General features: G+C 39.0%; 1 protein-coding gene across 1 annotated transcript in view; it reads left to right on the top strand.

Moving 5' to 3' along the window:
* The window catches only part of RABL6 (RAB, member RAS oncogene family like 6), an 84,624-nt gene that overhangs the window by 46,484 nt on the left and 12,478 nt on the right, over nucleotides 1–25,662 (top strand). Inside the window, exons 7-11 of the mRNA XM_036750192.1 lie at nucleotides 1,083–1,188; nucleotides 13,233–13,336; nucleotides 21,947–22,314; nucleotides 22,810–22,957; nucleotides 24,956–25,171. Of these exons, the coding sequence (XP_036606087.1) occupies nucleotides 1,083–1,188; nucleotides 13,233–13,336; nucleotides 21,947–22,314; nucleotides 22,810–22,957; nucleotides 24,956–25,171 (942 nt within the window). The remainder of the gene's footprint in view (nucleotides 1–1,082; nucleotides 1,189–13,232; nucleotides 13,337–21,946; nucleotides 22,315–22,809; nucleotides 22,958–24,955; nucleotides 25,172–25,662) is intronic.

The raw sequence follows: 25,662 nt of genomic DNA on the forward strand, positions 1-25,662 counted from the left end.
TGTTGTGTTAGATGGCCTCTGAAATTGCATCTAAGATTCTATGGATAAAAATCCGCAGATCTACCAGATCTGTGTCTAAGACATAGACATCAACATAAAGCCATACTCTCTGCATATTTTTCCCTTTTTGTGTTCCCAAATTCCATTTCCCCATGCATGGATGTGATTCCATTTGCCTCATATGTTTGTCTCCACTAAAAAGTAATTTTAGCACAGCATGTAACTACTCTACCACCTTGTTATATTGTAGATATGACCTTGGATTCTTGAAGGCTATGCCATCAGATTGCATGTGCTGGCAGGTCCTTCCAAGATAGAAAGGCTTTGAACGTACCTCTAGCAATGGATTACATGCCTTTTGTCCAGGATTAACCCAACCAAGTTTAAGTAGAGGTTCAACACAGGCTTGGCACCAGAAGAAAAAATTTTTGACAAGAACAACTAATAAAGACCCTACAAAATTGTAGAGAGATTTCTATTGGCATTAATACCTACACTGATGAAAATAAATATTCTTGAAAATTTTGTCACATGTGAAATTAAAGTCATGAAGTATTATCACACAGTCTGCATGTTACTTGTTTTGAATTCCTAAATCTCCCAGCTAATGCTCTGGTCTCCACCAATCTATAATTGAGCTTAATTTATACACCTAGAACATGTGTACATGATCCTTTTATGAAGCAGTTGTTTTGTAATACATAATAGCGTAACCCCAATTCACCCATTTTTAATTGGGAAAAAAGTTAAAGTTATGAGGTTTTTTGTTCAGTAGCCCATTAATTCCTGAGGGCAGCAATTAGACCTCCACATCCAAGAACAACTATGTCAAATCTTTTTCTAGCTTTCTAAGAAGAGCTTAAGTCTCACTTTTGTTTAAGAATGTAAATTCAACCATGAACTTCCCTTAGCATTGAATATCACCTCCAAGCCAGGGGCATTCATCTTGGATGAAGAGGTTTGCCCAGAATAAGACATTCCATATTCAGGCATTGCCCTTTTGTTATTTGGTGCCCTTTGGATAAGTTTTGTAACTTCTTTTGCATTATCTTCTTTCTCATTTGTTTGTTTTTTTTAAACAGACCCCCAGGTTCTTCTTACTTTCGATATGCTGAATCTTCCATGAAGAACAGCTTTGGCTTAAAGTACTTGCATAAATTCTTCAATATTCCATTTTTACAGCTACAGGTAAGTTCCTTTTGGGGAGAGAAATGGAACTGTGGGCAATCAAGGTACAAAAGAGAAGAAAATGGTTTTTGTGACTGATAGCAGGGCAATTTTCCTTGATAATATCTTAAAAGATGCTTTTTTTATCATGGCTTTCAGGTAGTCCAATATTTCTTAAATTATCTCTCCTGGATCTCTTTTCCAGGTCAGTTGTTTTTCCAATGAGGTATTTTACCTTTTCTTCTAGTTTTTCATTTTTTTATTTTGTTTGATTGATTCTTGATGTCTCAGAGTCATTAGCTTCTATTTGTCTAATTCTAACTTTTAAGGAATGATTTCCTTCAATGAACTTTTGTACCTCTTTTTCCATTTGGCTAATTCTACTTTTTTAGAAGTTGTTTTCTTCCCTGAATTTTTGTATACCTTTTTCCATTTTTGTACTTCCTTTACTAAGTTGTTGACTTATTTTTCATGCTTCTCTTACATAACTTTCACTTCTTTTCCCAATTTTTTTTCTATCTTTATTGATTTTAAAAATCCTTTTTCTGCTCTTCTGGGAGGACTTTGTAGGCCTGAGACCAGTTCATATTTTTCTCTGTGGTTTTGCATGTAGGCATTTTGCCATTGTCCCTCTTTTCTGAATTTGTGTTTTGATCTTCCCTGTCTCCCTAGTAATTTTCTATGGTCAGGGCTTTTTTGTTTGTTTTTTACTCGTTTTCCAACCTATTTAGTGACTTTTAAAGTTGAGCTCTGTTCCTGGAGTACAAAGGGGAATTGTCCCAAGCTTCTTGCAGCTAGGGTCAGGGGCTTGGCCACAGGCTCACCTACTACACCAGAGTCTTCCAGCCTAGTTGTGCCTGCTACACCAGGGCCTCTAGCGCTGCTGCAGTGTGGCCAAAGGCCTCACAGCTAGCCTGCTGTGCCACTGGCCAGCTGAGTCAGGGGCACAGGGCCTTAGTTGCTGATCTGTACTGGGGCTAGGGGCCTTCCACTGACTTGCCTGGACACTGCCAATGCTGAGCTGTGCTCACTTTTTACCCACATGAAACAGATATTTCCTGTAGTACTTCTAAGTTATCTTGGCCTGGAAAATCGTTTCACTTTATCCTTTTGTAGGTTTTATCACTCCAGAAGTTGTTTTGAGGTGTAATTTAAAGTTGTTTTGAGGAGAATTGGGGAGAGCTCAGACAATTTCCTGCCTTTCCCTCACCATCTTGGCTCTGCTGGCTTTTGTGACCGAGTTAGAATTCTCTGAAATATTTAATAGTTCCTTATTTCATACTTGTCTCCACTAAGGATATGGCTATTTAAAATTCAGCAAGCATTTATTAAGTATCTGCTATGTTCAAGGAATTAAGGGTACAAAAGCAAAAGTGAAAAGAATGGTCTCCTCCTTCAAGAAACTTTATAGTCTTCAAAAAGAATACACCATTTACCAAGGTTTGGGTTTATGAAGAAGAATAAAAAGATGAAATATCTGCAGGTGGAAATGTTTAGCAAGCAGCTCAGGAAAGAAATTTGGAACTATGTAGATAAACGAACTTTTGGGAACTAATGAGATCTCAAGAGAGTGAAAAGACAGAGAAGAGAATAGTCTAGTATGGACCTTAGGGAAACCCACAGATAGGAGCAAGAAAAGGTTGGTGAGGATCCAGAAAAAGAGATAGAATCACTCAGTTTCAGAGTTGGAAGGGACCTCAGTGACCCATCTAGTACAACACATACACAAAAAAGAATCCCTGCTACAACACACCCAACAAATGACAGTCCAGCCTCTGCTTAGGGAATTCCAGGAAGGAGGTAAGTAAGGAAATTGTAAGAAAATTGCCCTTGATGAATTCAAGTCACCCAGCTTAGGTAAACTATATCTTCCAAACCTGGAAGAACAGGCAGACTTAATTTCTGAGCCACTGTCAATGATTTCTGAAAGATTAGGGAAAACAGGAGAGGTACAACAAGATGGGAGAATGGCAAATGTCCCAGTTTTCAAAAAAGGGGAGCCAACAGAGTTGCTGGAGGAATCAGTTCCCTGTTAGTTTTTTGTTGTTGTTGTTGTTGTTGTTGTTGTTGTGTTATTTCTAGTGTAAAGGTTACTGTTTGGACAATCCAAAGGATCTGACTGCTCTTCCCCCCCAAACCCTTTGAGATTTGCTCTCCCCAGAGAGTACTCATATCACAATGTGTTAGGCTTTCCTCTTCTTTATCCCAAACTCTAAGAAGGCAGTTGCATCCAAAGCAGACTTTCTCCTCGTTAGTTCCTCTGCCTTTTGAAGGGTGAAATTATCACTAAAGCAAATCAAAAAGTTATTATTTGTTCTGTTTTTGGTAGAAAAGAGAACTATAAAATATATCTCAATAATTTAAGTTTAGTATCAGTACAGTATCATACCTTTATGTCAGATTGGTGATCTATTTCCCAAACTTCTCATCTATTTCCTCTTTCTTTCTAGGTGGTCTGTAATGACAAAATTACTTGTTTCTCCCTTCATTGATCTTCATTTATTTATATTTCAGTCCTAAGTCTTGCATCTCCAGCTTTCTATTGGACATCTCTAATTGGATGTCCTACAGATATCTTAAAATCAGCACGGACTGTCAAGGACACAACCATCCTCCTAGTCACTCAGAGTTGCAACCTTGGTTTTATCTTCAACTCCTCACTCTCACCACATATATCCAGTCTATGTGCAAGTCTTATTATTTCTACTCTTGAAAGAGCCTTTTCATTAGTCTCTCTTCAGGTCTGTCTCTACTGCAGTCCTTTCTTCCCCTGAGCTGCTAAAGTGATCTTCCTAAAGTGCAGGTCTGACCAGTAAACTGACTCAGCAACTCCATTGACTTCCTGTTATATCCTCAATCAAATATAAAATCCTCTGGTTGGATAATTAAAGCCCTTCACAACTTGACTTCTCCCTACCTTTCCAGTCTTCTTATGCTTTACTCCTCCCCCACATACTCTTCCATCCATCAACACTGACCTTCTTGTTCTTCACATATGATACTCCATTCCTGGAATTCTGCCCTCCTGCAACTCTGCCTCCTGACTTCACTCAAGACTCAGGTTAAATCTCATCTTCTACAAGAAACTTTTCCCACCCACCCCCCACCTTCTCCTTATTCCTCACTGCTAGTGCCTTTTCTCTGAGAGTGCCTCCAGTTTACCCAGTACATATCTTGTAGATACATAGTTAATTTGCATCTTTTCTCTCCCATTAGAATGTGAACTCCATGAGGTCAGATAGTCTTTTTTGCCTTTCTTTATATTCCCAGAATTTAGTACAGTGCTTGGCACATACTAAGTATTTAAGAAATGCCTATAGATCTTGCTTAATCCTAGAGATAATAGCCATTGAAATTAATTAAGCAGATAAGTAGCATAATCAGATCTGTGGTTTAGGAATATTACTAGGCTATCTAGAAGATAGATTGGAAGAAGAGGAATGGTCAACAAGAACAGTTAGATGCGAGAGATATGGAGAGAGAATCAACAAGACTTGGAAATTGGTGGTATATGTGGGATGAGGGAGAAAGAAATTGAGGATGACTCCTAGGTCATGAACCTAAGTAGCTTGTAGGATTGGAGTAGCCATCGCAGAAATAAGAAAGTTTGCAAGAAGAGAAGCTTTGAGGCCAAAAATAATGAGTTCTGTTTTGATATGTGGGGTTCGAGGTGTCTGTCCAGGGGTGGGGAACCTGTGACCTAGAGGCCACGTGTAGCCTTCTAAGTCCTTGGGTGCAGCCTTTTGACTGAGTCCAAGTTTTACAGAACAAATCCTTTTCATTAAGGGAATTTTTTTCTGTGAGGTTTGGATTCAGTCAAAGGGCTGTACCTGAGGACCTAGAGGGCTACATGTAGCTTCAAGGCTGCAGGTTCCCCAACCCTGGATTTAAACCCATACAATAGGCAATGGGTAATGGTGGAACTGGAACTTTGGAGACAAAGTAGGACTACATATAGAGATCTGCAAGTTACGCACGTGGCAAGACAACAGGTATTTATTAAGTGTTTATTTATATGTGCCAAGCATTGTACTAAGCACTGAGGATACAAATACAGGCAAAAAGAAAAACATCCCCTGCCTTCAAATAATTTGCATTCTAATGAAGGAAAATAACCTGTAAAAGTGAGCTGGAAAGGGGTGCAGAATGAAAAGGTACCCAGTGGGGGCATGTTGACAAAGTCCAAGAGAATCAGAAACACAGAAAGAGGGAAATGAAGCATGCCAAAATTGAGGCCCCAGGAAGGAACTGGGGGAAGGAGGCTGGCATGGTGGAAGGATTTTCTGGCATGAGAATGCCCTAGGTGCTGAGAGTGAGAAGCCAACTAAGTCATGGTAGTGAAGTCCAAGAGGGTCAGAAGCTGGGAAGGAAACAAAGCTGTGGGAGCTGATGAGGTCAGTAAGATAAAGTGTAGGAAAAATCAAGCTGGGTCACTTACTTCACTGACTTCAGGTCACTTACAGTTAAGGGGTTTAATATAATGATGATCCTTTGAAAAAGACTGAGAAGGGTTGGTAAGCAAGTAGGAAGAGAACCAAGAGAGAGTAGTGTCACAAAAACCCAGAGAGTAACCAGGAAAAAAGTGTTTAATAATGTCCAATACTACAGGCAGATGAAAGATAAAAGGCCTTTGGATTTAACAATTAGGAGAGCATTGGAAAGAACGCGTTCTGTGGCATGACAAGGTAGGAAGTCAGATTACAGAAGGTTAAGAAGCAAATAAGAAAAGGATTAAAGGTAACAGTTTTGTTATAGGCTTTTGGTCAGGGGACTCAGAGGGAATCTACTTGAAGAGAAGGGAGAAGGTACATCAAGGGTAGAGAGGGAGGTTAGCCTTTGTGAGGAATGGGGCCACTTCTTGAGAGACTGTAATAAAGGAGGAAAAAATGAAGGATGATTTCAAGGTGTTTGAGATACAGAAAAGAAACTCACAGCAGTAGTTTCTTTGCTTAGTAAAGAATGAGGTAAAGGCCTCTGCTGAGAAGTTTGGAGTAGGAGGTAGTATGGGAAACTTGAGGAAAAAAAATGGTTTAAAACAACTAATGTGGGAAATGTGAGGCAGAGAGTAAGAATCACTTAGGAGTAAAGTTACTACTTTGTTGTAGTGAGAGCCCAGTTGAGATTAGATAACATAGATTTTGAGTAAAGAACAATGTAATGTTGAACTAGATAGCTATAGAATGAAAATTAGGAAGGGAGGGAAAGTATCTTTCCTAATTGCAGACTAGATTATATATCACAGGATTGTTTGATGATAGTTTCATAAAATTTCTTATGTGATCTCTCCCCTATATGACATTAAGAAGTATCCAACTTTAAAATGTAATTCATGACCAATCATCTGTATCCTTGAAAATGTTATGAAAAAGTCTGTTGGTCATGAGATACTTAGATATAAGAGGCATCAAGTCTGTGTCCACAGCTTCTTTCATTTTTAGTTCTATACTCCTCTGCTTAATAAACTCTCTGTTGGAACAGAGACAGAAAAAAGTGGTTCAGCAAATCTAAGCAGCATTCAAACCAAGTCTTGACAGCATGTGCAACATTCTGTGCCTATAGTTCCCCATTTGTTACTTACATATATTGTTACTTCTAAGGATATTTTTTATAAATCCTAATCCCATTCATGGAATTCGGTTCTTTTTTAGCATCAATTCTTTTTACACTTTTTTACCATCTCTCTGGATTTAGTTTTAAAAAATTAAATAGTATGACCAGAATAGGAATGAGAGACACCATTAGAACTTAGCTAGTGGTACCTTTACTGTTCTTACTGTGCGATTAGAGAATATCTGTCTTGATATCTAACATCTAGAAAAAAGTCAGCATTACTTGGGGCTTTTGTTGTTGGTTTTTTGTTGTTTTGTTTTGTTTTGTTTTTTGAGACTGAGCCTGTTTGGCCACTTAATGGACTCAGTTCAGTAAAGATTGGCACTTATGCTTTATCCTGCTCTGTTTTTCCAATCTTGACTGATTCATTCCTTCTTAGGCAGCCTTGGAAGCTTGGTGGACACTTGACCCGCTTTAGCTCTACTGTACCTCAGAACTCTTCATCTAAAATGATCCACCAGCCTCAGTGTCCCCACAGCATTCACTACAATTGCAGGCTGTTTTAGTGTTTAAATCATATAGATTCCTTGTGTTTTCTTTGCTATCTAAATTTGATTAGCATGTTTCTTGGAAGCAGCTTGGTGTAGTGGAGAGGGCATTGGACTTGAAGCAAGAAGACCTGTGTTCAAATACCGACTTGGATACCCAACTAGTTCTGTGACCCTAAACAAGTCATGTAACTTCTCTGTGCTTTAATTGCCTCATCTGCAAAATGAAGTGGTCAGGCTTAGCTGCCTCCAGCTCTAAATCTGTAATTCTGTAAAGTTGACTATCATTCCATAACACATATGGTCTCATCAGAGAATCTCAATCTTGTTTCATTTATAAATTATTAATCAACAGCAACTACAAATACTAAGTAAAAGAAGATGCCTGAGTCCTTTTATCTAGGCTAATAGGAAAGTTGAACCAAGTAGCCAAGCAACTTGAGTAAGAAAGATTTGTTTCCAGTGGATCATAGAATGGAATTGGAAGGGAATTTAGGTTACTTAATCCAGCCTCCTACACCATACAGGAATCCTCTGCAGCATGACAGGTGGCCATACAGCCCATGCTTAAATACTTCCAGTAGTGGAAAACTCACTGTTTCAAGGGGAAACCTATTATATTTTAGGCAGCTCTAATTATTATGAAGCTCTTCACTCTGTAGAGCCGAAAACTGACTCCTTGTAGCTTCTACCTATTCTTCCTAGTTTTGCCTTCTGAAATTGCACAAAATAAATCTAATGCCTCTTCTAGGTGGCAGCCTTCCAGTCTTTTAAAAATAACTATTATATCCTCCTAGACATCAGTCTCTTCTCATATGACATGGTTTCAAAGTTACCCCCATCATCTTTGTCATCTTTTTCTTGACACACTTCAGTTTGTCAGTGCCTCTTAAAATGGTAGAGAATTGAGCATAGGACTCTAGATAAAAGGAGTGACTAACACAAAGCAGTGGAGCTATTAACTCCTTTTGTAGGCATTGTACTTATAATAGTGTAGCCTAAGATTCTGTTAGCTTTTTTGACAACAAGATAACCATCTGGGCTCAATGAGCTTATTGTTAACAAAAACTCTTTTCACAGTAATTCCCAACAAGTCACATTTTCCTGTTCTGTACTTGTGAAGCTTATTTTCTTTAACCTAGGTGCAAGGCTTTGTATTTATTTATGTTTTGTCTTGGCAGATGTGGCCCATCACTGGATCTTATTAAACACATTTTGAATCCTGATTTTTGTCTTCCAAAATAGCTATCATCTCTCTCAATTTTGTGTTCTCAAATTTTATAATACTGCTGTCAGTATTTTAAAGTCATTGATAACACTGTTGAACTTGGCCAAAGACCAAATCCTGCAGTAAACTACTAAAGAAACTTTGCAGATTGATGTTGAACTAGCTAAGAATCCCTTTAAATGGTACTATCATTCACCCTGCATTTCTTCATTTTGTCCACAAGACTATAATGGGAGACTTTGTCAAATGCCTTGTTGAATTCTAAATATACTATATATAGCATTGTCCTAATCTCACCATTTTTCCAGATTTTCAGATTCATTCTTCAAGGAAAGTACATATGACCAGCAAGTGGTCACTAGCCACCACAACCTGTGCCTTCCTCCAGTTACTAGTAATAAATTGGTCTTAGACAATTTCTGATTCTAATATTCTTCCAATTCTAATATTTTTTGATTCTATGAAGAGATTTCAGATCCACTAAGAACTTCTGGGTACCCCTTATGGAAAGCTATTAGTTCTTTAAAAAAAAAAAAAAAACAAAACCCTGTAGATTCACCCTCTACAAATAGAGTTTTAATGCCTTCTCTACGTCATGTTCTATTGTCAGCTTCCTGACCCTAGCTTCAGTGTTCCACTGCATCTCAGAATCTTTTACTGCCCGTCTTCCTTCATGAATTAAATCTTCTAATACTGTCTAGTAAATCTTTGGGGCAGCTAGGTGGCACAGTAGATTGAAGTCAGGAAGACTCATCCTCCTAAGTTCTATCTGGCCTCAGACACTTACTAGCTGTATATCCCTAGGCAGGTTACTTAGCCCTGTTTGCCTCAGTTCCTCAGCTATAAAAATGAGCTGGAGAAGAAAATGGCAACCCCACTCCAGTATCTTTGTCAAGAAAACCCCAATTGGGGTCACAGAGTTGGGTAGAACTGAAAAGTGATAGAAAAACAAAAGTAAATTTTCATCCTCACTAATATGCTGGGAAAACATAATTGTTACTCAGACTCTTTAATTTTCTCAAGCAAAGGAGAGAAGTAATCTTTCATTTAACAATGTGGTAAGTGGTTGTCTTCCGCAGGAAAACATACCACAAACTCACCAGGTCACTAGAGCAGTTCCTTTGCTTTCTCTGCCTCCTTGTTCTCAAATGGAACTATACTCCCTTGTGACCCTCCCTGAAAATTTGTCCTGCCAACTGCTGCTATACCTGTTTGCCATGTGTTTGGGCTCTTCTCAAAGAGATACATTTAGGATGCCACTTTTAAGTCAGCTGCTCTGCTTCTGTCTTACCAAGCCCTACTGAGCTGCTCAGAGGGATTAAAAATAGCAGATAGCATTAATTTAATATTTAGTTAGTTCAGTTAAGCATCTACTTCTGCTCCTTAAGTAATTATTAAATGCAGTCTGCAACATGAGCATACCCTGATATTTTAAACTCTTGCTTGCAGACCCTTCCCATCTCTGAATTCCCAGTCTTGCAGGAGCTAAATCTTAAAAATGGAATGATGCTAGTATGAAGAGATTTTCTTTTATTTATTTGTTTGTTTGTTTGTTTTTGGTTTTCACCATTCACTTCCATAAGATTTTGAGTTACAAATTTTCTCCCCATCTGTCCCCTCCCCCCCACCCCAAGATGGCACACAGTCTGATACAGGTTCTACATATACATTCATATTAAACATATTTTTGCATTAGTTATGTTGTAAAGAAGAATTAGAACCAATGGAAGAAACCATGAGAAAGAAGAAACAAAAGAGAGAGAGCAAATAGTATTAATAGTATTCTTTGATCTGCATTGAGACTCCATAGTTCTTTTTGTGGATGTTGAAGGGATTTTCTTATGGAATTTCCAGAGACTAGCTTCACAACCAAAGGTGGGCCACTGTAGTGGTTCTGGGATCAGTGTGCCAGGCCTAGCTGTTAAAACCCTACTTGCAGCAGTAGGGGGAGCAGCTAAGCTATTCTTGAAAAAAAAACTTGTCTGTGTAAAATCCAGCTCTGCAGTTGATTTGGAAAAGGAGGAAATTACCAGGAAGATTTGAAATAGTATTTAACAGCAACCAGTGGGCAGTAGAACTTTAAGATCTAAAATCAGCACTAATATATATTGACTGTTAGGGCCTTCTCAGCAGGGGAGTGGGATTTGCATAGGGAAAAATTAAAGTGCTCACTTAATTTTTAAAAAGATGTTAGGATTCTGTAGGCTTAATTTACTCTGGTTAAATCTAAGTTACTTAAAATTTGTACCAATTACCCCATTATCTGAATGCCTTATCTCTTCTCTCTCTGAACAATGTTCCCCCCAAAATATTGAAAAGCTTTCTTTATTTTATACAATATTTGAATGTTCAGTTTCTAGAATAACCTCTTCAACCTCCAGTATTTCTCACAATTGATTTAATTAGTTTTTTCTCAGCTCATTGCAGAATTTTATTTGTTGATCTCTTTAGGCTAAAACTTTTATCCCTTGATCTCACTTGTCCTGTTGAATATTAAAAGAGTCTAGATCATTTTATAACCTTTTGTCACAGCCCCCATAGGAAAGTTTTTGGAACAGTAGAAAATCCATTCTGTTCATTGAAGATTCCTAAGTTTTCCATCATGATTATGTTTATGCTATTGCAGCTGTCATTTAAGCTCCATTTTAGTCTCAAGTAGCACAGCATTGTACAGTTAAATGTTTTAGCCAGTTGCCTGCTCAGGTGTTTGAATTCTGACACTAAAGGAGACACAGAGCCAAAACACGTAAAACAAACGTTCTTTAGCTTTAATGAATTGGAGGGCAAAAATGGTTTGGTTTTCAGGTAAACATTTGAACTGTCTATAGCACTTCAGTAGAATTTATGTTTATCACAGTATGTTTGTACATGTGTAGACTTCCTGTCTGACCATCTTTCTCCCATTTCCTGTGCTATATCTTCATCCAGGTCATGCCTGCAAAAACAAGAGTCTGTCCTGGGCCCTTTTCTCTCCTCCCTCTATACTATCTCAGTTGGTAAGATCAGCTCCCTTGGATTAAATCTCTATGCAAATGATTCTCATATCTATTTATAAAGCCCCACTTCTCGTTTCATATTTCCAGGACATCTCAAACTGGATGTCCTTCAGACATCTTAAATGTAACATGTCCAAAACTTTCCCTCCAAATCCCCCTTTCTCTTCAACTTCTTTGTTACTGTTGAGGGCGGCACTATCTTCCCATTTACCCAGACTCACACACTAAGTAAGGGTCATCCTTGACTTCTCACTCTTACCTTGACACATGTGCTGTCAAGTCCTGTCAAATCTACCTTCACAATATCATTTAAATAATACTTTCTTCTCGTCTCTGTCATTTGTCACAATTCCTGGTGCAAGCCTTCATCCCTTCACTCCTAGACTATTGCAGTAGCCTTCTGATTGGTCTCCCTGCCTTGTCTCTTTCCACTACAGTCCATCTTCCTTCCAGTCAGTTGCCAGAGTAATCTTCCTAAAATACAGGTCTGACCATGCCCCTTGCTACCACCCCTCCCAACTCAGTAAATTCCAATAACTCCCTGTTATATCCATGATCAAATACAAAACTCTCTGTTTGACTTGTAAAATCTTTCACAGCCTGATCTTTTCCTACCTTTCCAGTCTTCTAACTCTTTATTTCCCTCTATATATTCTTATGTTCCAGGGACACTGGCTTTCTTACTGTTCCATCTCCTGACCCCAACCTCTCTTAATTCTAATGCCTTCTCTCTATTAAAATTATTTCATATTTATCCTATATAACTTGCTTTGCATATTTGTTTGCGTGTTGTTCCCCCCCCGCCCCCATTAAATCATAAGCTTCTTGAGGGCAGGGACTTTTTGCCTCATTTTGTATCCCCAGTGCTTAGCACAGTGCCTGACACACAGTAGGTGCTAAAAATATGTTGATTGATTGATTAAAATGTTCTACCAGGTGGCCTGAATTTGGCTTTATAGGCCTTTTATTTTCCTCGTCCTTTGGATCGTTTCAAACAGCAAATGACACCCCTCCTTTACAGACGGGTTTGTATACTAAGTTATTTGAACATGAACTAAAACATATCTTTAGGTCTTATTTCTTAAGGAAGTTAGAAATGAACTGCATCTTTCTGATTTAAAGCATGTTCTACTTCCTCTTGCATCTTAGTATTTGTGCTAGATGGAATTGTTGATGGACAAGTTCTTATTAGCTCTGAAGCTGCCTGTGAAATCTAATCCCTGGAGTTGAGGGACTAGAAACTCAAACTTAGATTATGTGTATTCCAGACAGTTAGGTCCCACTTACTTAAACCCAGCTTGCTTCCAGGTTCTGCTCTGCTCTGCTGGATGGGAGCATCATAATCACATATTCTTCCTTTTTCCTTATGAAGGGAAAATGGTACAGATGTCATGGCAATTTAATGGGATGTGGACCTTAGTGAGATTAACATCCAGATAGGCTAGAATTGTGCTCTGTGGCCTAGATTAAAACAATGTTCCTTTGTGCTAAGCAGAAGGCATCCTTTGGCACACGTTCCTTATTTCAAAGGTGAGGAAGCATCCCTTTGTGGTGGCAGTGAATTAAATAACTATTATCCTATCCTGGATTTTCAGTGTGTTCTTACATTACCATCTCTATTCATCTACTATTTAATTCATTAAACCTAGGCAAAGTGGTGACACTTGGGCTGATGAAGAAGAAATGGAGTTCCATTTCAGTAACCTTTCCTACTCAAACCTATCTTTATTTCTCTTTCTTCAGAGAGAGACATTGCTACGGCAGCTAGAAACTAATCAGCTAGACATCGATGCCACATTGGAAGAACTGTCAGTGCAGCAAGAGACTGAAGACCAAAACTACGAAATGTATGTCAGCCAAGCTTCATTTCTACAGTTTGATAGGATTTTAGGATCTATGTGTCACTGATATCTCTCTGGTCCTACCCTTCCTGCTCTTCCAGGTTAGGGTCCTAGAGAAGCATCATTTCAGTATGTGTTTTAAGGCCATCTAGCAGCCCTCTGAGAAAAAATAATGTATCTACACTCTTTTTTCTTTATGTGTGTGCTGCTTTTGAGTAAAAAATCATTGACACCAGTTGACATGCATAGTGACAGGTTTTTTAGTTAAATACTTTATGCCTTCTGATAGTCAGAAGTAAAATACCTGCACACAGGATACTCTAGTGCCTAGTCTGAGAATTTTCTAGTTAGGACAATCTTGATCAGTGTGAAAAATTACCTTTTTGTTGTTTTTTATTTGTTGTTCAGTTGTTTCAATCATGTCTGACTCTTCATGACCCCATTTGGGATTTTCTTGACAAAGATACTGGAGTGGGTTTGCATTTCCCTCTCCCCCTCTCCAGCTCATTTTACAGATGAGAAACTGAGGCAGACAGGGCTAAGTGACTTGTCCAGGGTCACACAACTAGGCCAGATTTGAACTCAGGGAGGTGAGACCTCCTTCAAGCCCAGCACTGTGTACTGCACCATCTGGTTGCCCCCAGTATATTTTAGCTGTTTGTTTGGGTTTTTTAATTATTAATGTGCAATAAAATATTTAGAGTAAAATAAACTCTTCTCTAGCTTCCTGTGTTCTAAGAAGAAACAAATTAAACTTTAAATGTAACATACCCTATCTTGGAAAAAGAATATCTGGCTCTTTCATTGTACCTGAACCAAGGCTGCAATCTCCCATGGTTACTCCTGGTTCCTTAGGAAGAAGACAGAGATAAATTGCTTGAAGGTCAAATGTTAAGAAATCACAAGGATTCTTAAGACTAGATTTTCACTTAGCATTTGAGTTGACTAAAGAATAATCACACTGCCAAAATTCAAGACCACTTGATCTGTATTCATTTAGTGTGACCAATAATAATAATAACTGATAGAAGATGTTTTAAGGTTCACAAAGCATTTTACACCAAACATCGTGGTGCAGCAGAGAGAATGTTGAATGTGGTGTCATTGAGCCTGGGTTCAAATCCCTGATCATGGATAAGTCACTTAACCACTCTGTTTAAGAATTATTGAACTAGATAATCTCCAGAGGCCTTTCCAGCCTTAAATATATGATCCATTAACAACTTGTAAGGTAATAATAACCACAGTCTCAGAGCAGTTTTTTGAAAAGGACAATGGCTGATACCCACACAGTTTACTGTTCTGATTTCCACATACTTGGTCTTGTTTGGTCACTAGTGAACTATGGCATAGTTTTACTGCCTTGAATCATTTCATCCAGAAGATGATTATATGTTTATCAACCATTATTATTACTGGAAAAGGAGGAAATCAACTACAGATGTAATAAGTGTCTTAACTATCCAGTAAAGTTTTCAGTTGGTAGTAAATTCAATTCCACAAGTATCTGTTGAGCTTCTGTTATGTGGAAGGCACTGTGCTAGCCCCAAGGAATGTAAAAACAAAAAAAGAAATATAGTCCTTTCCTTTAAGGAATATACATTCTGCTGTCAATACGTGGTAGGGAAACATTCTCAAGCTAAAGATTTTGTCAGACTGCCCATTTATGAGACATTTCCCAAATGTATTAATTTATGTTTTGTTTTGTTTTTTATGTTGGGTGTATATGTTTTTTAAAAAAAGATAATTCATCATTTATGAATTTGTTTTATTTTTGTCAAAACTGATTTTCATAGAGATTTCAGTGCATCTAGGTCCTTCAGAGGCTAACTTCATGTTCTATCAAGGCTAATGAAAGGATCTGTGATTACTTTGGGGCTTATACTTCCCTGTGTGCTCCCCGCATAAGATAAACTTTATGTTTCTTACTAGCTAATTAAAGCCAGTCATCAGTGTTTTATGCTTGTCTATCCCTTCTTTTTTTCTTTTTTTTTAATTTCTTATTCATTTTTAACTTAAATACAAAACACACAAAAAAAGAACATTCCCATGTACATTGCACAACATAAAGAGAGTATTCAGTATAAAACAATGAATTTCCATTTCAGACTGTTTACTTTAAAAAAAAAAAACCTACGTAATAAATACTATACAATGTTTTCAATCTGCTTTTCTGTGCTTCTTTCTAAGTTTTCTTTTGATCTCTGCTCCAAACTTATTGATCCCTTCTTTATGAAGATCAAATGGAGATAATAGATGTAGAAACGCTTTTAAAAGTATAAAGCTTAATACAGATGTGAGTTACTTAACAACTAGGTCCATTAACAAGCAAGTTTGAAAGGCTTAGGAACTCTCAATGACCAATATAGTTCCAGAGGCCTCAGGATGAAATTTGGTACCCACCTCCTGATAAGTGATAGACTCAGAATATGGATAGAAATTTTTTTTCAGACATGGCTAATGTGGGAATTTGTTTTGCTTAACTGCGTATCTGTAACAAGGAGGGGGAAAAGGGAGGAGTGCACAGGTAGGCAGGAGGATGCCACTGTGAAAATGAAATAAAATTTAATTAGAAAATTAAAAACCAATAGGTTCTTTGAACAACCGTGGAGTGATGAAGATAGCACTTAGTATTTAATTACCAGCACAAATTAGCTCTCCAACTAGAATGGGATCTGAATTAGTAGGGATGTTTGGCAACTAATATTTATGGTTTTGGAAATTTGGACCTGCCCAAAACTTGGCCAGGTAACAAAGGGATCTTGGGATTGCTGACAAGTATCCCTGTCTATATGTACCAAATCCATGGAGCAAGGTTAGTTTATTTAGGAAATTGTCGGTTAAGGATTTTCATGCCTAGATTGCCCGTACTTTTCACAGGTTACTATCCAACAGAATTGGCTGCCTTTTGAGGAAATCTGCAAGTTCAGCGTAACTAATTGCCTCTTAAAACCTTTCTGGTACCAGATTTGGCTAATGGTGTCTGAAAACTGCAAGAGATTAAATGGCTTGGGTGAGAGCTGGAACTTGAGCTTTGGTTGCCACAGAAAAGATTGTTCTAAAGTGTCCAATTTAGATAAATCCCCAGGGTAGCCTAGGTGAGGGAGAAAATAAGGGTTTAACTAGCCGTTCTCCAGGAGGAAGAAAAGTATAAAGTGAAAATAGTTGGTCTTCTCTATATCTCTTCCTGGCTTTACTATCAGCCTTGAAATTCAAGGCTTCTTTTAAATCTCCTTTGATTGAACATTAGATAGTTTTATGATGAATTCTGGCCAGCACTACAGTCTGTGAACCACATTCTAGAAAGGTTTGCACAATTGTGCTGTTTTTACTCCTGTCCTGGGAATAACAAACTACAGTAAATATCTTTCTGGAAAGCACTTAAAATTTTACATGACTAGTCTTGTTAAATTTCTCAAAAAACATTAATTAACTAATAGCGGAAACTGTACACAAAAACTTATCCAGAATCCCATAGCCAGGGAATACAGAGCTGGGGCTCCCACCAGGACTATGCTATGACCTCTAGATCATACCTCCCCCCTAATTTTTCCCATTCCCTAAGAATGTATCTGTAATAATGATTGCCATGTGTTTTTGTGGATACTGCCAGACTGTGTTTGGGGAGTAGCTAGCTATCTATGCATGATTGACTTCAGAATAATCAAAGAGCAATCTGTTAATGCCCAGTCCATCCTTAGGAGAGAAGACAGGTCCTGTCCAATGTTATATATGGGCAGGTAGCCTTAGAGAATAGTCATCTATATACCCATCCCCCAAAATTCATAAAACAGCTGATTCTCTAATCCGTGGCCCAAATGCTTGTGTACCCCAATAAAAATTTGAGCACTCCTACCCTGAGCCTGTATGCATCCCCACCTTGCTCTCTTCTCTGCTAAGATTACAGCTCTTTAAGGGCAGAGATTCTCTCTTCTCTTTCCTTTGGTATACCTTTATAATGTCTGGCACAGGACAGTTACAAACCAAATGTAGTGCATGTTACTGACATAAGGGATCTAGTAGAATTATATCGAATGAGTATTTTTTTTAAATCAAGAAATAACCTGTAACTTAGCATAAACATTAAGATTACCTGAGAATACATGGTTCAATCCACTGATATTATTGCCTTCCTATCTATGTATGAATAGTTCAGTCTTCTCCCCACCCCCACACACTATTAGCATTTCCATTCTTGTACATCTGCTGAACACCACATTTCACTTCCCCTGTTCTGTGTATTTCTCAAATCCCATCTTTTACAGAACCTTTCCAAGACTGAGCAAATAAAATACTTCTCACATCTCAATCTAGCCTTTTTTCACTGAATTTATTTTGAGCCTGTTTAACTTAAAGCCCCTCTAAAATGAATATTATAATAAGATAAAAATTACACTTAAAAAGAACTAATCCATAGAATGAAAACTGTTCATTTATATTAATTTATACACTCTTTTCTAGAACTTCTAAATAGTGAGAGTGTATTGATTTCTCACAATTTACCATTTGCTATCATTTTTCAGAAATGCTTAGTAAATTGCCAAGTTTTTGCAGAAAAACTCCCTGAAGAGTTGATTGGCTATTTGTGCACACTGTTTTGAGGGATTAGCAGCTTTTTGGAGATGCATAGCTGTCTTCCATAATTATAGCAGTAGGAGTACCAATACAGAGTTCTCTAAACTGCTTTCAAAATAACCTCCCTAACTGATGTGCCGGAGCTAACATTGAAGAGGCAGCTGACATAATTTGTCTACTTAGTATTTTAGATCAGAGGTATCAAACCAGATTAAAACATAATTGGGAAATATTTTTCAAAATGGATAAAGGATGATAACATTACATTCAAAACTAAGTTAGTATACATACAGCCTGCAGGAATCCTTATGTATGGAATAGTTCAGCACTTCCTAAACTGTGAGTTGCAAGTAGAAAAAGTTTAAGAAGTCCTTTACTTCTTTTTTCAGTTTAACACTACTGTTTTCAATAGTTTGGGACAAGGAAAATCTCTAAAGACTGTTTTTACAATAACTGAAATATCTTCCTTTCCACTCCAACCTCATCTTTATACTTAATACATTAAAATGCCCTCCAGATACCCAACCTCCTAATCAGTGTTCTCTGTTTCCTTGACCCTTATCTTCACCCATATGGAGGCTTATACCTTAGATCTTACCATCACATAGAACTATGCTACCTATGCTACATAGAATTAGGCTACCTCCAAGAGCCTAAACACTGGTATTATCCTCCTGCTCTACCTTACCCTGAACTACTATTCTTCATGCTCAACAACTTATAACTAGTCCACCCCTCCCTGTTCTCTCAGCCCATCACCCCTGTTCTAGCTTCCCTTTCCTCTCTTCACTGTCTTTAATTGACCAGTTCAACTATTATCCACCATATTCCCATTTTTGCTAAACCCTAGGTTACCTGCAGTGTCCACCTTCACTCCTGAAAATATAAGAATCAGTGCACACAACCATCATTTCTACTTGCTGCTTCCACTTCCCATTCACTACTCAATCCCTCTGTGGAAGAAAAATTCTCCTCTTTGCCTTCCACACCTTATAATATGCCTTCTAAAATTACCATTCTACTGAAACTATTCTCTAAAAGGTTCTGTGAAACTTTCATTCCTAACTACTGAGTCTGATAGCCATTGATTCGTCTTCATTCTACTTGACTTTTTCTGAATCTTTTTACACTCTTGAATACCCCCTCCTTTTGGATATTCTGTTCTCTCTTGGTTTGCATATGAAGTTGTTCTCTTTTGGTTCTACTCCTACCAGATTCCACAGGGTTAGGCAGGTTATCTTCAGGAAATCCACAGACCTTGGTCTCCTTTGCCTGGATTATCATCATGTCCTGCCATCCCCAAACGGATGCCTTCAAAACCTTGTTCTAGGCCCTCCTCACTCTCCATTTTCTCCCCTGTGTTACTTGTATTACTCCCTGAGGATAAGTTCCGTTTATTATCTGTTTCTTGTGCTGGACACTGAAATCCTTTCTCAATGCCAAGCATTCAAACTCTACTGCAGAGAGTAGAGTGGGTTGGTCACGTTGTCTGAATGCCAAATGTACATTTGCCTGAAAGACTATTTTACAGAGAGCTCACACAAGGCTAGCACTCACATGAAGGTTAAAAGAAGCAATACCAGAACATTCTCAAATTCTCTCTGAAGAACTTTGGAATCGATTGTGAGACATGGAAGACATTGGAACAGGATTGCCCAGCATGGCATGCCCACGTTAAATAAGGTGCTGTGCTCTATGAGCAAAGCAGAATTGGAGTAGCTCAAAAGAAACATGAGGTTTGCAGATTTAAAGACGTCTCCATTCCAAGTGTTCACGTGGACCATAGGTTCCCAAAGTGGGCAGTACCACTCCCTTGAGGGCACTTGCAATGATTGGGGGGTGGGGTGGAGGGGTAGAGTGTAGTTTGAAATGATGCATATTTCAAAAAAAAAAAAAAAACACTGTTAAAGGGTTAGAGTACGTTTCCAGGGGAGTATTTTTTTTTTTAAGGAGCCAGTAGGCCAAATAAGTTTGGGAACCTCTGGTGGACTGTTTGTGCCCAGCCAATGGTAGAGCCACAGTCAGACACACTGTACCTTAACTCCAACATAGTAATGTCATTTTGGTCCTCTTTGAGAAGGAAGGACAGCAACCAGCTATTATATCCATGTTGATGATTCCCAAATCTACACATCTAGCCCTAATCCTTCTCTCGAACTCCAGTCTCATGTTATCAGCTGCCTGCTAGATTAGTCTCTACCTATTCTATGTTCTATCAGCTTCTCAGACAATGTATTCGAAAAAGTTTGTCATTTCCCCTCACCCCTAACCTGCCCCTCTGTTGAGAGCAGCTAGGTGGCACAGCGGATAGAGTGCTGGGCCTGGAGTTAGGAAAACTCATCTTCCTGAGTTCAAATCTTGTCTTCAGATACTAGCTATGTGACCCTGGGAAAGTCACTTAACCCTGTTTGCCTCAGTTTCCTCATCTACAAAATGAACTGGAGAAGGAAGTGCAAAACCACTTTAATATCTGTGTCAAGAAAGCCACAAATGGGGTCACAAGGAGTCAGATATGACTGAAAAACAACTAAATGATAGCAACCACCATCCTTCTGTCACCTGGTTATTCATCCTCTAGTTCAATTTGCAACTGTGACTCTCTGTACCTCACCCTTTACAACCAATCCTTTGTCTTGGTGATCCTACCTCTACAACATCTTGTCTATTTTCATATGCCAGCTAACTTCGTTCAGGCCTTCATTATCTCTTGCCTGGACAATAACTCCCTACTTCTCCCTAATTCATTTCTCCCCCCTCTCCATCCTCCATAGAGGTGCCAAATGATTTTCCTTAAGCATTATTCTGCACATGTCACTCTCCTGGTTCCTGCTGCCCTTAGTATAAAATAGACACTCATCAGCCTAACACTTAAAGTCCTCTAAAATCTGGTTCCCACCTACTTTCCTTACTTCATATCATTTCCATATTCTTTGTTCCAGCTGAATTGGACTATTGGCTGTCCCCCGAATTTGACATTTCATCTTCCATCCCCTCTGCCTTTAACCAGGTTGTCCCAAACACTTGTATACCCCCAGAATCCTTAACTTCATTCAAGGCGTCACTTACTTCATGAAACCTTCCTTGATCTATCAAGTTTTTACTACTCTCACCCTACCTTAAATTACCATGTGGGTGTGGGTGTAAAATGTAAGCCTTTTGAGAGCAAATCAAATTTTTGTATCTTCGGTATTGTGCACATAGTAGGCACTTAATAATGTATGCTGAATTTAACTGAAGTGTAAAAAGAATCTTACTCATTTTCCTCCATGTACAGATAATTTATGTGTAATTTAAAATATGCACCTGTATAAGGCTAGTTTTACTATGTCCAATTTGTTTAGCATCATAGATCATACATAAATTCAGAACTGGAAGGGACCATAAACACCATGAAGTCCAACCCCCTCATTTTACAGATAAGGAGACTAAGACTCAGAGAGGATAAATGACTTGCTCAGGGTCTCAGCTAGTAAGTGTACGAAGCTGGATTTAAACCAAGATCCTAAATCTAGTACGCAGTACACTACACCATATTGATAGATTTGTTCACATGTATGTGGTATGGACATACTGCCTTATGTGAAGCTTTTAGAGGTCAGGGAGCTTATTAAGGACATCCTTTCATTTGGGGATCTAAATATTCAACAAAAAAATGCTGTATTACTCATGGGTAAATCATCAGGGAAATAGAGCCGAATAGACATTTCTGAGGTTCCTCCTCGCAGTCGATTATGGTAACTGTGTTTTAGATCAAGAAGTCAGAGGCATTGTGGTATAGAGGATAGAGTGTAGAACTTTGAATCAGAAAGCTTGAAACCTGCTTCAGATACTTAGTAGATGCATGCTCCTAAAACTGTTTTAATTTAACCTGTCTGAGCTTCGTATGTAAAATGATGATATCAGTAGTATTTACCTCACAAGGTTGCGAGGCTCAGACACACGCACGTATGTTAAGTGCTTGGTGAACCTCGAAGTACTCGATAAATTTCAATTATCATTATGGTTGCCATTTTCTCATTTCCTTGACTTACTGTATTTCAGTTTTCTGGAGATGATGGAAGCAAGAAGTCGAGGACATGCATCCCCATTAACAGCCAATGGACAGAGTCCATCCTCTGGTTCCCAGTCACCCATTGTGCCTCCCAGCACAACATCCACAGGAAGCTCCAGCCCCAGCACACCTCAGCCGGCCCCTCAACAGCTTCTTGCAAATCCTGCTATGTGCACCTCCCTTCCACCTTCTATGTCCCCAGTGCCCCAAACCGAGGCACAGACCCAGGCAGCTACTGCTGCTACTTCCCCAGTCCCACCAAACCCAGCCCCACCCCAACCTCAGCCCCAACGTCGAAGCATCATTTCAAGGCTGTTTGGAACTTCACCAGCTTCAGAGGCTACCCCTTCACCTCCTGGTAAACATTGAGCTTCCTGTAACTGGGGCACACTTGCATATATGTGTACTTAGCAGGCATGATAGAACAGCAGCCTTGGTACAGTTGAATATAGCAAGGTCTTCCGCCACCTAGCCTAAGTTATTTAGAACCAGATATTTTGTGATCCAGCAGCTGAGAAATCACTTGTTGATTTCAGAAACCATGAGGTCCTTTCAGTTCCTAGAGTTTCTAATGGATACCTTAGACTCATTCTTTTGGACAACCCATGTGAGGCCTTTGCTATTTAACCTGTATGTGTTGAGATTTCCTTCCTCAAAATGATGGCAGTATTTAAAGTAGTATGCATGAAGATGAGTGGACTACCTAGTCTGATGGAGCCCTTGGGCAACCTTTGTCAACAGTGGGCATACCTTACTCCCTCCCTGAGTGATCAAATCCTTAGGTATACACTTTTAGCTCCTGGTTTGTTAAATGAGGAGGGGTAATAATTATGGATATCTGCACTTCATTCAGAGCCTGCCCACTCCTTAGAGGCACCAGCAAAAGTCCAGAGTGTTGAAGATTTTGTTCCTGAAGACAGCCTGGATAGGAGCTTCTTGGAAGATACAAATCTGAAGGATGAGAAGAAAATCAGAACAAAAGTTGAGCATGAAAGTGACAGGTAAGAGATGTTAGATTAACCAGACTTCTAATTTCATACCAGTCTAGATGTAGAAGTTCCATCAAATTTAATAGCTATAGTTATTTAGGATTTATTCCAGATTCTTGCCTACAACCATAGCTGCCATTCTCTGCCTTCATTTCCTTCATGAGTTTCTTCTTATTACTCCTTTGGGAGTAAAAAAGCTTCCTGTTAACTCCCACATGTTCCTCCAGCACTGTGGGCTCTGCAAGTGCCAGCATCTGCATTAGCAGGCTGGCTTTTTCAGAGTAAGGGCTACCTTTGTTCAAAACTATTAAATCCTTGACCAGTCAGAGGGGAAAGAGCTATGATACATCTAATATCTTTGCCAAGTGGATCTTATGATTTGATTTTCAAGTTCAAGAAAGGACTTGAGCCAAATTGACACAAAACTGGTAAGAGCATTAAACTTAGTCAAGGTAGTGCTGGGGGAAGATACTCTGTTAGATGTTGAAGTATCAAAAAGTACTATTAGTTGGGAGTCCCATGGATAAGTGTCTCTAAAGGTTTTGGCAACAATGCTTAGTGCCTGATAAGCACCTTGAGCTCTAGCGTATTGTGACTGAAACTTACTCACTCAGGCAGATTTGCCAGACATGCAGCATGAGGATTTCAAAGTAAGAGAAACCAAGACAGGTTACTCTCAAATTGGTGACCCAGCTCCCAGGCACCATCTGTTTCCCATTTATCATAGCGTGTGAGAGTTCTTTTTAAACAGTTACTTAATAAACTGAGCAGCTCTTCAGAATTGGAAAAGACCTGTACTTCATTCTTGGAGAGAGGAGGAAAGAATTTCTAGTACAAAAAAAATTTTGAGGAATAACATTAAGCAGCCCTTAGAGAAATCAGATGACCACAAATCTCCCTTTTTAATGTCTCCAAAGCCATAATAATGGTCTGATGAGAGGGTTAGAGATTCTTAGGCTATATGAGGACATGTATTCTCATTTCACTTGAGGCAATTAACAGGGGTTTTCCTGGGCCAGTACATGTTTTTGAGTTAGGGGTTAGGGGAGCATTGACCATGCCCATTTCAGAGAAACACTGAGGTTGAAGCAGGTGGTTCTTGTGAAGGTTTTAATCACTAAATGCTGCCCTAGAGCACTGAAAAACACCCTTCTGCAATCAAATCAGTAACTCTTGGGAGGATATAGAAGAAATCTTGTTTCTAGCCCGAGTTTCTACAGACAGTTCTGCCACAATGCAATATATACATTCCCAAAAAACACTGCAGTATAGGTAACATCATACAATAAAAACCACAAAGCCTGTGAGGAAAATGGGATTGAGGCACAATACTTAAAAACTTCATCAGTGACACATTAAAAAAAGATAGGAACCTAATAAATGGTAGCACAGCTTTATACATGTTAAATGATTAAGAAATACATAGTGGCTGTGTCAGTGACCTGGGGGGGCAGGCTGAAGCTCTGGGCCTTGAGGCTAGTGGCCACAGCAGAAAGTTGAGGGGTGAGGAGTGAAACCAGCCTTTCTCTGCCCACAGCTCCTACCCCACCAGAAGATATGCACTAAATATGGCAATTTTTACCTTGACAGAAACCTAAAGTTTGCTTGTGGAAGTGGGTGTCAAAAGGGTTTCCTCTTGTGAATTGTTGTAAAGTGATTCCATTTTCTGCATTCTAGAAGTTCCTCGAGAAAGAAATTGCTCAGAAGGAAACTCAAATTCTGATTTAGGCTCAAAATGTTTTCTGATATATCGATCAAGTTGGAACAAATTATCATTTTTGAAACATGCTATAGCTGAACTTACTGTACCTTTTTCTGTTCCACCTGCTCTGTTAGCGCCAGAAGTGACAGTAAATGCTGACTGCTGAAAACTTCATTTACCTTATTTCTCCCCTGGTAGAGGTACTGCTTGGGTTATGGACCAGAGAATGAGTAGCAAAGTGAAATTGCTAATTGAGAGTTGCTCTGTGCTCTGCTTATTCCTCTGTAATGTGTGTGTCCTCTGTGTAGTGATGGGGAAGCCACTGGGGGAAACCCCATGGTAGCTGGTTTCCAAGATGACTTGGACCTAGAAGACAAGCCATCCTGTAAGTCCTCCTTGCCAGCAGGCTCCATCCCAAGTAGAAACATCACCCTCTCCAGTGAGGATGAAGCTGATGAGGTGTCAGATTGCCCTCAGGTCACCAGTCTGACCACCCAAGAGAATTTGGAACCTGAGACAAAATGGTGAGTTTAAGCAGGAGGAAAGATTGTCTTTCCCCTACGTGGCAAGGAACAGGGGACAAAAAGAGGTAAAGAGGAGTAGTTTAATTTAGAAAAACGTTTTTCTAAACCCCTCTGTCTAGGCCATTATAGATAGTGGGAATGAGGGCAAAGTTTAGGTGCAGCCCATGGCCCATCTTACATGGAGCTTTGAGACTAGTAGGGAGAGGTGATATCTTTACAGTAACAAGAGGATCATATATCTAAAGTTGAAAGGGATCTCAGTACCCACTAGTGATTTCATCAGCATGGAGAATTCCCATAGGATTCTTATAATTGATTCATTAAGTCCTAAGGTAGAAGCTGTTTAAGACTGAGAAGTTAGGTGACTTGCCCAGAATCACACAGCTAATACATATCGGGGTAGGACTTGAACCCAGGTCAAGTCCAGCAGCACTCTATTCAGTGCATTAGACTGTCATTGGACATGCAGATACATGTGATACAGGGATGAT

This window comes from Trichosurus vulpecula, chromosome 3 (assembly GCF_011100635.1).
Source record: "Trichosurus vulpecula isolate mTriVul1 chromosome 3, mTriVul1.pri, whole genome shotgun sequence".
In the NCBI taxonomy this organism is placed as follows: domain Eukaryota; kingdom Metazoa; phylum Chordata; class Mammalia; order Diprotodontia; family Phalangeridae; genus Trichosurus; species Trichosurus vulpecula.